The sequence below is a fragment of the Lucilia sericata genome, unplaced genomic scaffold, assembly GCF_015586225.1.
Source record: "Lucilia sericata isolate MDLA Ls3-8-SP2 unplaced genomic scaffold, ASM1558622v1 Contig001214F_arrow, whole genome shotgun sequence".
In the NCBI taxonomy this organism is placed as follows: Eukaryota; Metazoa; Arthropoda; class Insecta; order Diptera; family Calliphoridae; genus Lucilia; species Lucilia sericata.
Genome location: NW_023995174.1, coordinates 87,292 through 101,627, shown reverse-complemented (window position 1 = coordinate 101,627; position 14,336 = coordinate 87,292). Strand labels below are relative to the sequence as shown.

General features: G+C 30.0%; 1 protein-coding gene across 1 annotated transcript; it reads left to right on the top strand.

Moving 5' to 3' along the window:
- Window positions 1–7,992: 7,992 nt before the first annotated feature.
- Window positions 7,993–12,574, top strand: LOC119610499. Its single transcript, XM_037965746.1, has 4 exons — window positions 7,993–8,443; window positions 11,451–11,619; window positions 11,695–12,006; window positions 12,065–12,574. Exons 1-4 carry the CDS (start codon window positions 8,088–8,090, stop codon window positions 12,473–12,475), a joined length of 1,248 nt encoding a protein of 415 aa, XP_037821674.1. The 5' UTR covers window positions 7,993–8,087; the 3' UTR covers window positions 12,476–12,574.
- The last annotated feature ends 1,762 nt before the right edge of the window (window positions 12,575–14,336 follow it).

Below are 14,336 nucleotides of genomic sequence, written 5' to 3'. Positions count from 1 at the left end.
GCACGTAATTGGCAGGAGGACGTATACCGGATGATATACGTCTGAAACTAAAAATTTAATGGAGAATAACTGCGTTTTTAGTTTTTCATTTCGTGATCCTGTGCCCTTTTTGAAGGACTTCAAAGTTTTAAAAAGTGTTATAGGGTTGCCAGTTTTAAAATTAAAGTGAAAAATGCCAGTTCTCACTCTCGTGGACCTTCTTTTACGTGTTTACAAAATTTTGTCAAAATCGAAGACTGTTAGAAAAATCTTTTAAATTTAAAATGGAATTCCTCAATAATAAAACAAAATAAGTGACGGGTGTATACTCATTTTTGACGCTCAGTGTATAATGCATCTGTGCTACTAACATTCGGCAGTTTAAGGAACTAAAAATTTAATGGAGAATAACTGCGTTTTTAGTTTTTCATTTCGTGATCCTGTGCCCTTTTTGAAGGACTTCAAAGTTTTAAAAAGTGTTATAGGGTTGCCAGTTTTAAAATTAAAGTGAAAAATGCCAGTTCTCACTCTCGTGGACCTTCTTTTACGTGTTTACAAAATTTTGTCAAAATCGAAGACTGTTAGAAAAATCTTTTAAATTTAAAATGGAATTCCTCAATAATAAAACAAAATAAGTGACGGGTGTATACTCATTTTTGACGCTCAGTGTATAATGCATCTGTGCTACTAACATTCGGCAGTTTAAGGACCCCATTAATATTGGTTGCATCATTTGCATTAAAATACGAGGTTGGAATTTGTGTAGGGCCTTACTTTGATATCGGGATTAATAAATTATTTAACAAAATGCAATTAAGAGCATTTAAAAAAATTACCACATAATTCATTTGTATACGCCAAAAAATTATTTACTCCTTTTATTGGCTCATGAGAAGGTAGTACATTTGGCTTTAAACGTGCGCGTTTAGAGTTTTGATGAAGCTCAATGTAATCGTTGTTAACAAAATGATACATACAAATCCTGGTGTTTTTCTTCAACACAACGCCACAAGCTGTACTTCATTCGTTAATTTTTTGTTCAGGACATTTTAAAAACCTTATATTCTTATGTTTAAATGAACATTTACACACCGCACATTACACAAGTAAATTTCTTGTTATACATATGGTTTAATACAAAGTATAACAAGTAGTCCGACTCTTTGACAGCAGTACCTAACTCTAAGCATGTGTTAGTGAAAATGTACCTAACTCTAAATATGTGTTGGTAACAAAAATGTATATGTGTTGGTGCATTCACACAGAGTTTTATAAAAAAATTACAATTTTAAATTTGTTTGAATTTTCAATACCAAAAATTGAAACTCTGTTTGTAAAATTAAATTCAACAACAACAAAAATGAAATGTCAATAATTAAAAAAACAAAATTTTTTCCAGTTCAAGCAAATTAAACAAAATTCTTAATGAAAAAAGCTTGAAAACTATTTAAAAAAATGCAGTTTTTTTGTGGATAAGTGCAATTTCTCGTACGATGCCTAAAAGTGGTCAAAAAAGTAAGGTGAACATTTGAGTGATTTGACAAGTTTAATTTTCTCACAAGAGAGCCGTATTCACACGGCACTCGTACATGTGAGAGAGTAATTTCCCATATGTGAGAGTCGGACTACTTGTTATACTTTGGTTTAATAGTTAATTGATTTCTTCACAAAAATATTTAACATTTAATTTTTAATTTTTGATGTTTTATTTTTCATTTGTCTGACAATTCAAAGCATACAAAATTTAGAACATACTTTTCTACTACCTTGTACTGTTATATTATTATTCCACTTATCTTTCTAGTGGATATTCTATACTACAACAAATATTCAATATTTCAAGTCCAAAATTTGCACAAAAAACGATTCGGACACAATTTTTATAACACACACTCACACACATTTTTTTACAATAATTTCTTTATCGAAAACCTTTTTATTTCAATTCCAAAATTTGCACAAAATACGATTCGGACAAAATTTGTATAACACAAACACCCATTTTTTTACAATAATCCTAATATATATTATAAATTTCTTTGTAAGTTTGTTTATTTCTTTGTGCGTCAATGACGCATAAACGGATGAAACGATTTTCTTCAAATTTGGAACATAGAAAGATATACATATGTCTGGAAGCGTCAATAGGCTATATTACTTTTCGAAAATTGGACTAGAAAAAAAAAATGGGTGAAAACGACGAAAAAAGGGCAAAATTGGTACTTTTGTGCATAAAAACTTGTTTGTCTATTCTAATGCGAAAATATTTTCGAATTAGCATTCTAAAGTGTCAGAAATATGTATTAGCAAAGTTGCGTAGCGAAAGTTGTAACAAAACGGGTATAAAAAATTGGGAAAAGGCCGAAAAACTGGTAAAATCGGTATTTTTGTGCTTGAAAACTGATTTTTGTTTACTCTAACGCGAAACTTTTTTCGATATAACTATCTAAAGTGTAAAAAATTTGTATTAGCAAAGTTCCGTTGCGATAGTTTGACCAAAGCGGGTAAAAAATGGGGGAAATGATAAAAAACGGGCAAAATTACTGTTTTTGTCCTTAAAAAGATTTTCTAAAGCTAAATACTTTCGATTTAGCTTTTAAAGTGTCAGAAATATGTATTGGGAAAATTCGTTGCGAAAGTTGGACCTGAAGGGGAAATAGGAATGTGGGTATTTTAAACTTAACGGGTAAAAACGGGTAATTATGTGTAGTTTAGGTACTTTTTCGGAAATATGCAAATACTTGAGAAGTATTTTGCTGTATTCAGTCAAAAGGTATATTTTAGAAAAATTAAATTGGGTAAAAAGCATAGAAAAGGTATACATAGAACTGAAACTGAGTATGACAAAACCTAAGTCTGCTGTCAAAGACCTAAGTCGTGAGAATGTATTAGTTGAAAAATATGTAACCCAACAAACACAAACTCTTTCGTTTAAAAAGTTTTTATATTTTTGTTTGATATTATATTTCGATATTTTATGAAATAATGGTTTGAATTAGCCATTTTTATTCAATATCAGTTGACCAATGTAAGAAAGATCTTCATTAAAAATTATTTTTAATTTTAAATAAACTCTTTGTGGTTGCTGGGTTGAGTCAATATTGACACTTGAAAATAATATTAAAAAAATAAAAACGATTGAAAAATTTGTTTTTTTTCTGAAAATGTTTTCAATAATTTTATGGGAAAACATAACTTTTAGCAGTGTTTATTGCAGCAGCAGGGGCTATTTTGCCAAAGGAATTGTGCTAATGCTGAAATTAACGCTTGATATGAACGATTATTGTTAATTTCAAAGCAGCCCAAATGCAGTCAAAATACACCCTACACCACACTAATGGGAACGGTATTTTGTTTATGTCTTAAAGTTTGTAACACCTGCGTCGATGTAATGATGTAATCCGCCCATAAATTAGCCTATTGAACTTTTTTGTAAGCGGTACATGCTATACAAGAATAGGGTATTTATAAAATTCGACTCAACAAATTTTATATATTCGAAATTTTGACTATATATTGTTATAATGAGTAGTACATTCATTAATTAAGCAAACATCAATCTCTTGAATATAACTTCTACATTAAAAAATACTAAATAACTTATTGCTACTTACTCGCAATGTGGTAGGGTATGATGTATTCGGATACATTTTGTACTTTCATATTTTTGTTATTTTATGTAAACAAAAATAAAAATACTCATACAATTGTATTAAATTCACACAGAACCTGTACATGTGAGAGAGTAATATTTCTTATTCTCAGTCTCAGTTCTATTTATTTTTCTATGGTAAAAAGTGGAGTTTCGTGTTTTTTCTACATATTTATTCTACAATTGATGCAACATTAAACAACATAAATTTGGGAAGTCTGTATTTAATAGGGAAAGAGGGAAATGTTTTGCATTTTTGGCACTTTTTTCATACATTTTTTAAGTGTTGCCATAACTCAATGATATCTAAATTGTAGCTTTATAAAATAACAAGAAATACATTTGTGAATAATGGCTGGGCCAACTTTAAGAAATTTTAAACAGAGATATATCTTTAATTAGAAGTTTCGATTGGTTATATCTTTATTCCAAAAAATCAGAAAGGGACGAAATACGGAACGCGGTAAAATTATTATTTTTTTAAATGAAGAAACAAAAGTAATTTCTACTTACATATATATTTACCCCCTTATTCACAAACAAAATTTTTATTTTATAAACTGTTTATAAATTAGAATAACGGTTTATAAATGGAATAAAAAAATGTTGTTTGTGAATAAGGGGTTTAAAATTTTAATTAGTAATAAATTTAAATTAAAAATTAAATTAAATTTATAAATATCAATATTTTTGACAAATTAAACTGCAAAGGAAATATTTGTATTTTTGATACATTTTGTGATGCAATTACGTTTTATTATGACAAACGACTGAATCGAATTTAATGAAATTTGAACCACACACTTTACGGTTTTGGGAAGCTTTAATAGGCATTTTTCGAACTATGATTCAGAAAGGGGAAATATTAGTACATACCTTTTCAATGTCAATGATTTTGTGTAGAAGGATACGGAAGAGATCGTCTAAACACAATATGTAATGAAACCTTCACACATTGAGAGAAAATACGGATGGAAAACGTTCTAGAACGTTCTCCGAAAAGAGCGCACCAGAAGCAACGGTGCGGGCATTGCATATATAATACCGCTAGAGACCAAAACCCTGAAGTTCAAGGTATTGCAGTCAGATCCGGGGAAACCGACCTAGAGCTCGATAATGTCTGCATTCCGCTAGTAGCCAGTTGTCAATCAGGCTTCCTTCCCGACATTAGGACCTTACTAGAAGGCGATAGGGGAAGTCCAGAGGGGCGCGTCACTGGCGGAACAAATTGACGAATCTACCTTCTGCACACTAAATGATGATGCCTCCACACGGATTATGGGTAACTGCGCCAGCTCTCCAGACATTACAATAGCGAGCCCTGGTCTGATAAACTATGCAACCTGGAGAGCAGTAGTTTTTCTACCCTCAGACTACTTACCCATAATCGTTTATCTGGATCGACTCAATGACCAAATCTACATAAACCAAAAGAAAGCAGACTGGCTTGGCTTCAGAGAATTCACTGATCGTATCTTCAATGATCTTCCAGCTCTTAGCAACGTAATCCAAGCAGAGAGAAAATTCCGCGAAACTGTCATCGCAGCAGCAGCCCGCTTTATTCCTGCTGGTCGACTATCCGAAGTGCGGCCGCAATTCTCAGCAGAGGCAGCGAGACTAGCAGACGAGAGCGATGACATCCGAGGTACCAACCCCGACCCACATATCGTCCAGATCATCTGAAAAACTGCAACTTAAGCTCTGTTGCAGTTCTTCAGATAGACCACAACTCTAAGTTGTGGTATACAGTTCTGTCTCTCTCCAACCCGTCGAAGAAGGATGACAGGGTCGCGATTAAGTTTGCAGACACCACTATTTCCGACCCTGAACGGTGCTCGCGTGCATTTTGCCGGCTTTTTATTGAGCACACATAGAGAGATGGCGAAACAAAGTGTTGTTCGGAAACTCCGCAACCGTCCCGTCCCAGACGTTCCACAACCCTTCACCCCTTCTGAAGTTGCAGAGGTTGTCAAAGCTGCCAAACCATCTAATGCGATTGGCCCCGACGGCATATCCATGCTGATGCTGAAACACCTTGCCGAACGTGCAAACGGGTAGACAATGGATTTTAATCAGTCAATGAGCAGCCTGATAATACCGGTATTATCCGATACTGAAACCAGGGAAGAACGCGACAGAGGGTCAATCCTACAGGCCGATTTCCCTCCTGTTACCAGTCGCGAATACTCTTGAGACGCTCCTCCTCCCCCAGCTGTCCTGCTAACTAACAGCAGCTCGCCACCAGCATGGATTCCGTAAGATGCACATCACCACCTCAGCATTAACCGCCACTCAGATCTCACAGGGCTTAAACCAGCAGAGGCCTTGCGTAAGGACACTCCTAATGGCGCTAGACTTAGAAATCCTTCTATAAAATTTTAATTTTCCCGTTTATATCATTATTATAGCAATAGCAAAACGAACAACAACAACGCTAAACGAAATAAACACACAAAAAAAAACAAAATACACAAGACAGTAAAACCAACAGACATCCAAACATACGAAACGAAATACACAAAAAACAAAAACAAAATACACAACGCAATGAAACCAACAGACATCCAAACATACGAAACTGAATACACCAAAAAACAAAAACAATATACACAAGGCCCTTTTAAACCACTTTAAATTCACTTTTTAATTTTTTTTACAAATTTTAACAAATAGAAAACACAATTGAAAAATGGCGACATAAACAATTTTTGACAACTTGTTAGATCTAAGTCAGATAAATAAGGTTGTTGTTATTCCGATTACTGATCTAAGGAGTAAATTTCTGGTATATAATTTAAGAAACATTGAATAATTTATCTATAGTTCTGAACTAAAATATTTGGTATCAAACTTAATTTGAATTTCTTAGATGGTCTTCAAAAGTTACACAAATAACATTTTTATATGCTATTTCCAATTGATATTTCTTTCTCTTTCTCTCTCACACAAAATCAAAGGTTTCCTTGTCGAATTGGTCAAAATGGTAGTACCAAGTCAGATAAATAAGGTTGTTGTTATTCCGATTACTGATCTAAGGAGTAAATTTCTGGTATATAATTTAAAAAACATTGAATAATTTATCTATAGTTCTGAACTAAAATATTTGGTATCAAACTTAATTTCAATATCTTAGATGGTCTTCAAAAGTTACACAAATAATATTTTTATATGCTATTTCCAATTGATATTTCTTTCTCTTTCTCTCTCACACAAAATCAAAGGTTTCCTTGTCGAATTGGTCGAAATGGTAGTACCAAGTTTTTAATGCAATAATTTTCTCTTAAGTTTTTTGTAATACAACTATTTATATTATGCCTTTGCTCCATTTTAGGTTTTAAAGAGTTCAATTATTTTGTTGTTATTAATTTCGCCCAGAAAAAGTGTTGATTTAAACCAATGTTCATTGGTTTACTATTCCGATGAGTCTGAACATAATATTAACGGATTATGCATGAAAAAGTCTACTGTGAGAATACTAATAAATTATTCAAGTGCGGGTTGTTATGATTTACACGTATTCCTTATGTATCGCTATTGACAATTTATCTTGTATGAGACGCACATTCTATGTATTAAATATTTTTGCCAACAATATCCTTAATAGTATAAAAAAAGCAAGGAACAGGATCTTAAATTATCAAATGAAGCGTATAATTATTCCTATCCCTCCTACATGTGCCTCTGTTATAAAAAATTATGGATATGATATGATTTTTTTTTTATTAAAAATTAATTTTAAAAGTATGAATTAAGAAGTTGCTTTAGTTTTGACCAATTGATATTGAGTATGAATTCCTTTTTGTGTTCTTAAATCATATGTATGCATTAAAACTAGGTTTTTTTGCATTATTTTATAGCTAACAAATTATATTATCTAAAACAAAACAAATTTTCACCGTAGAAAATTTTATAGACCATTCCCCATAAATTTTATATCAGTTGCTTTAGTTTTGGCCACCAGTGTATATAGGACCAGTAAAATTTGGTCATGTATTGCAACTAGTTGTATAGCTCCCAAGTCAAAAGTCCACTTTTTAGATATTTTTTTTTAATTACTTTTTGCTGCTTGCTAGATAATAATGCAAAAAAAAAATAATAATAATAACAAAAATAAATAAAAATAAACAAAGAACTATTATCTCTAAGGACTTCTTACGATAATAGTGCATGCATGCAACTCTAACAACTATCATAAGTAGTTAACAAGATATTGCAATAGTCATTGGTCAAGAGACATGGAAAATTCTATGATAAGAAATTAATTTAAATTAACAAAATGGGCCAAACTAATACTTTAAACAGCAATCTAGACCATTGGAATTGTATATAAAATACAATAAAACAGCAAAACAAATCTATTCAACAAATACATTTTAAGTTAATCAAACGTCAACTCTCAAAGCAAATATTTTTTGTAACTAATACGAGCAAATTTAATGTTCGTCAAAGAATAATCATGATTTTAGACAATAAATCAGAAGCTCCTGCTTACTTAAACAAGGATTTTTTCAAAGCCGCATTAGAGGATGGTTTACGCGAAAAACAAATTGAAATTAAAAAAATTATTTTTATAGAGTCAAATGGCGGCGGAGAGAATTATTGCAGCAAAATTTACCGTGCACGGGCATTATATCGTAGTATTAAACATCACTCGGATAAAGAAATTTCATTAATTATTAAAAGCATAGCTATTACGCCAGCTACACAATTTTTAGATGATCTAGATGTGTTTTTAAGAGAGAAGATATTTTATTTAGACGTTTTGGGAAAATTGGAATTATTGATTACTGATGGTTCCAAATTTGGAGCAAAGTAAGTAAAACTTTTCTTTTAGCCTTAACTAATTGAACAATTAATATTGCCATTTGCACCTTATTATTAAAAACCGATAGGTTTAGAATATTTAATACATATTTATGAATAATGGTTTGTGAATATGAAAAATAAAATTGCCAGATACAAAATTTCAAAGCATAATTGGAAAAAATTATGCTTTGAAATAAATTATGTATGTAGGTAATTGCATAAAATTTTTAAATAAAAATTGGGATTTTGAACATAATCATCTCCGATTTCGACAATATAAGTTTTTTTAATAAACAATTTATTTATTTTTTTAAATTTTTATTGTGCTGATTTTTTTGAGATCACCCCCTATAAACCGCATTTAAGAGTATATATTAATGCTCTGAGTTATAACTAAATCAAAAAGGGTTAAAAATTTAAAGTGATCGAAATGTCTGTGCAATGACCCAGTTATGAATGATATTAAAATAACAGTCAACCACTTGTTTAATCAATAATAGTCGAATTAATAATAATAGTCGAATTACTGGTCGTTTTAGAATCTTTTTCGAAACATATTTTAGCAATTTTTGAGTCTTTTCTGAGTCATTTTTATGTATGTTACAAACAAATACAATAATACAGAAAATATTTTTGATCTAAATAAATTTTCAAAAAATCTTAATAATTTACCGCAAAAATCACATTTTCTTTTTCATATTACAATATTAATACACTTTCGCTTGTATTAAAAAAATTCTTATTTTGGTTTTAATGCACACAATAGTTAAAGCACACTTAAGCCTTAAATACCATTAATAAAAATGTCATATTCATAAAGAAATAATAAACCCACATTAACTATCGTGCTGTTTTTTGTTAAACTGGACAGCACTGTACAATTTGGCTGTCATTTTATGTGTTAGTGTTGCGTACAATTAGGATAAAATATTCGTTGATTCAGTGTTCTTAATTTTATATTTCTGTTCATAATAGATTTTTTACAATAAAAACGAACTTTTAAGAAAACGTATAACGTTTTTTTGTTTTTTTTTTTTTTTTATTTTTTTTATTGTAATGCTATTATTATATTTTTTATTATTATTGAAAGTACGCGATAAATATTTGCGACAAAATAAACATCACTATTGCACACTTTATAATTTTTACTTATTTTTATTGCAATTTTTGATAAATTTTTGCAAATATTGATAAATTTCTTTGATTTTAAATTGGTTAATAAACCTAAAATAAGTTTTTATTAATACAGCTGTTACTATGTATTTAATAATACAAAATTTTCCAAATAAGCTTTTTGTGAACTTTAAGAAAAAAAATTATTCAAAGTACTAAAAATAATAAAATAGTAATTTAAATTTAGTGCTTCCTAGATACAGCGGTACAAGGGTACACAATTTAAAAATTGACCGAAATTCATATAAAATTTTAAAATGAAATTCAAGGTACTAAATATAATGATGCGTAGCCCTACCCCCCGTATAAAGCATCTTTCGGAAAATCAGTTTTAGAAAAATTTTGTATTAAGAAAAAGATCAATAACGTCGTTGTTAACGGATTTTTAAAGCAATGTTGCGTTTTACTCCTAAATAATCATGGGTTTCTAATCAATTAATAAATAGTACGGTTATTATATAAAATACTTTCAAAAAGCTTCTCCAAACGATGGTTCAGATTCAACTAAGTTACTGCCTTATAAGTGCTTAAAGATACGAAAAGCCGGTTTTTTACCCGTAAAATACCGGTTTTTGGAGATGTTTGGCAAATTTCAAAAACATATTCTTGTTCTACTCGGATCCACCTTTCAGAAAAATAGTATCACTTCCCAGGTGTTTCAATTTTTGTTTATTTTGTCTCACTGCGTTATTCAACACCAAAATATGCCTCGAGAAAACGTCATTCAATATAGTAGAATTTTTCTTTTTATAACCAATGTCTTCCAGGCTGCCTATTATCATATCATTATGGTTTAACTTTAAAATATTGATATCTGGTTAAAAATTATTTACGATGATCTAAATAATCTCAAGACCTAGGACTTAGAGTGTTACTGTAGTGGACAACATAAGCGGGGAAGTTATTAGTAGTAAAAACTGAAATCCACTGTATTGAATGGCGGCAAATTATGGAAATTACAAATACAGTGCTGTGCAAAATAATAGGCTGTTAAAAAGGAAATATATTTGTTTTGATATATCTCTCGTAAAAATGATAATTTTAAAAATATTTTGGTACCATCGTTTTTGGTATTGTCAGTACTATTCATTTTCATTAAAAAATTATGATAATTAATAGAAACAATCCTAGAAAATTCGATTCTTTAACTATTTCAAAAATCGTGTTTCGGGATATTCTATTTTTTTACTTTTTGAAAAAATAGTTTTACCGGTTTTAAAGCCAGGTGAAATGCAGTAAATCTATCAAATAAATACATGTATTCATTAGTTTTCACTTTTACACGAATATAGAAAGATTATTATTTATCGGCAACTGGAAAAATCAGGAATTATATTGAATTTTGTACCCTACCATTACAATTTATATTATGTGAGTCAGGTAATCTTAGTAAAAACCAAAAATAATAGTACTTAGCTTAAATGAGTCCAATAGACTCAAAACCACTTCCAGAGTTGATTAATGTTAATTACAGACTATTATAGTCCAAGAAACATGGAACATATTAACAGTGATATCTACAAGAGTATATACTGACCAACTTTTTCGGAAAATTTTGACCCTAGTTATAGAAAATGGACGAAATGGAAGATCTAGGTAATTGAATTAGAAACAGAAGAGCGATCCCAAAAATATATTTTGGAATGTTTAACATTTTTATTTTTAGATATCTCAAGGGGTCTATTAAATCCCGATATTAAATTTTGATTTGTGAAGTCCAAGATTCGCACAAAAAAAAAAAAACATTCGGACAGAATTTTTGTAAAGTTGTATGGTCACACGTCAAAATGTTGACACTGTATGTATGAAAATAGTTCTTATAATGATGTTTTTATTTCAGATGCTTATACACAACACGTGAACCGATGCAAACTATTGTTTTTGACGATTTAACACAGTATGGATATAAATTAGCCAATCGTCAAAATGGTTTGAATGAAGAACATTGCATCGTTACTCTAAAGAAATTGGCAAAATTTCATGCTTCATCCATGTTTTTACTTAAAAGGGTAGGTAAAAATTATTAACTATATTAACAATATCATTAGAATTAAACAATTATGAATTATTACATATTTCCCAAGGATGGAGGTATTAGAGATCACTTCAGAACTGGAATGCTAGATGAAAACTATGTTCGTACTAGTAAAAGATTTATAGATTTCATGACATTATTATTGAGAACTTTGGCGGATTTAGTTAAGACTTGGGAGGGCTACGAAAATATATCGGAGAAACTGCATAGACACTGTGATCATTTAATTGAAAACTTGGTTCAAACAGGCAAAGAAAAGCCCGGTGAATTATTAGTTTTAAATCATGGCGATTTATGGGTTAACAATTTTTTATTTAAATACGCTGAAAGTCGACCAGAAAAACCCATTGATGTCTTATTTGTGAGTTACATTTATTTTTAAAAAGGAAACTAATGCCTTATAAAACACTTTCGTACAGGTTGATTTTCAAAATAGTTTCTTTGGAAGCCCAGGCTGCGATATAAACTTTTTTTTGAATAGCAGCGTTCAACTGGATGTGTTAATAAATCGTCGGGACTTTTTAATTGAATCATACTATGAAACTTTGCGAGATTCATTGAGAAGTTTGTACTATAACCATATTCCAACGATGGATGATATAAAAATTGAAATATACTCACGAGAACTATATGGCTTTTTTGCATCCTACGCCTTTTTACCTATGGTAGCAATGAAGAAAGAAGATTCTCTGGACAACAGTATTGAAGCATTTGCAAATAAAGAGTTTGCGGCTAAAAAGGTTAAACTTATGTTTACTTCTAACCCTAGAACAACAGATACTTTAAAGTACACCTTAAAACGCTTCGACGATTTGAAAATATTTGAATAATATTATGATTTAAAATAATAAATAATTTGAAATTAATCACGGCTTAAAAAAACAATATATGTATATTATTGATATTAATAAAATGAAAAAACATATGTATATTAATATATGGGGAATTTTATGTCAAGTGACCCAACTCAAAAAATCTATTTCGACTATTGGATAGTAGGTCAGACAAAATTTTCAGCTCTATCGGTCAAGATCTGCCGGACTTATCCATCAAAGATGGACATTCTGGTCATGCAGGTTTTTATTGAAATGAAAATTGTCCAAAGGAGTTCAGATAGCTATTTTTTCATTATTTTTTTAATTTTTTTCTCTAAAGGGCTTTATAGTCCCATAATGTATTTTTGTTGTTGTTTCTTTTGTTTTGCTATTGGTAAAGTTTTTTTACTTAAAAGAAAGCTTAGACCATTGCCTTTAAGAGCTTTGTGATTACTTAGTGGGATGCGAGTGGGATATATACAGCCATAGTCACATTTATTAAGACATACTGAAAATTTAAGTATGCTCCGAATTAAAATCAAATTTTGATATACTATTCCTTAAAGTGTATAGATTGAGCTAGTTAAAACTTTTTTGAAAAAAAGTGGTGGCTCTTGGTAAAAATCTTAAAAGAAACCAACAATCTGAGTTTTCAAAATTATTTATACAAATTATTTTCTTTTCAAAAGTATTTATACAATTCCAGAAATCGTTAAAAACGCTTCAAAATTAACCATAAACATAAATTCTTATTTTTTCCTAAACACAGATATTGACACAAAAAACCCTCCAAAAACTTAAGGAATAGAAAAAGTAATGGAAATTCCTGTTGAGACCAGTGATGCCAGGAGATATTTTTCAAAAATCCCTACGCTTATGAGAAAAAATCCCTTTTTTCCCTACATCCACTTTTTATTTTTCTACATTTTTCCCCTATACAATTTTTTCCATTTTTGCATGTTTATTTAAAAAAATAATAATAAAATAAAAAGCTAAAAAATTAAATCTTTTTTTAGTTGTTTTGGAATTTAATTTCTAAAATTTCCATTTTAAAGTTTTATTTTTTACTTTCAATTTTACATCATACAAATCTTCCAACCCTGACCCAGTTAACAATTGCAGTATCTTGATACGTCATTCGATGTAAAAAAATTATTTTGTGTGCTAATTACATTACCAAATATCTTGGCTGCCCCTAAAAATAATATTTTCATATAATTATTAATTAATATAATTAAATAAAGCCTACTTTTATAAATTTTCAAAACTCTGAATTCAAAAAATTAATTAAAAATAAAAATTAAGACGGACATCGCCAAATCGACTTCGCTATCTATAAGGAGTCATAATATATCGCTCTATAAGACTAACATAATCGATGATATTTGCCTTTTTTTAATAACTTTTAAAGAAATCAAGGAATTTTAAAAATCCAGATTCAGATAGCTGGGGTTAATTTTTTCTCATCTTAATTGAAATTTAATTTGTATCTATCTAATATTCCTGAAAAAATCTATTTATTTGCTAAAAACTATGAAATTGAAAAAATCCCTATAATTTCACAAAAGTGCGAAATCTTTCCCTTTTTCCCTACATAACAAAATTTTGAAAAAAATCCCTACAAAAAGGGAAAAATCCCTACACTTGGCAACACTGGTTGAAACACAAGTTTAGGTTATGAAATGGTCTAAGCCATATAGTAGTATACATATAGGCTAAACTGGAGGGCATAGATGACATAGATAGCCATAGATAATACACGTAGATTGCTAACTCAAGCTTTATCACGAAAAAGAGCTTTCTCTATTCACACTTACATGTTCTGTGTGAATTCAACACAGAACTACAAAAACAAATATTCAATATTTCAAGTCCA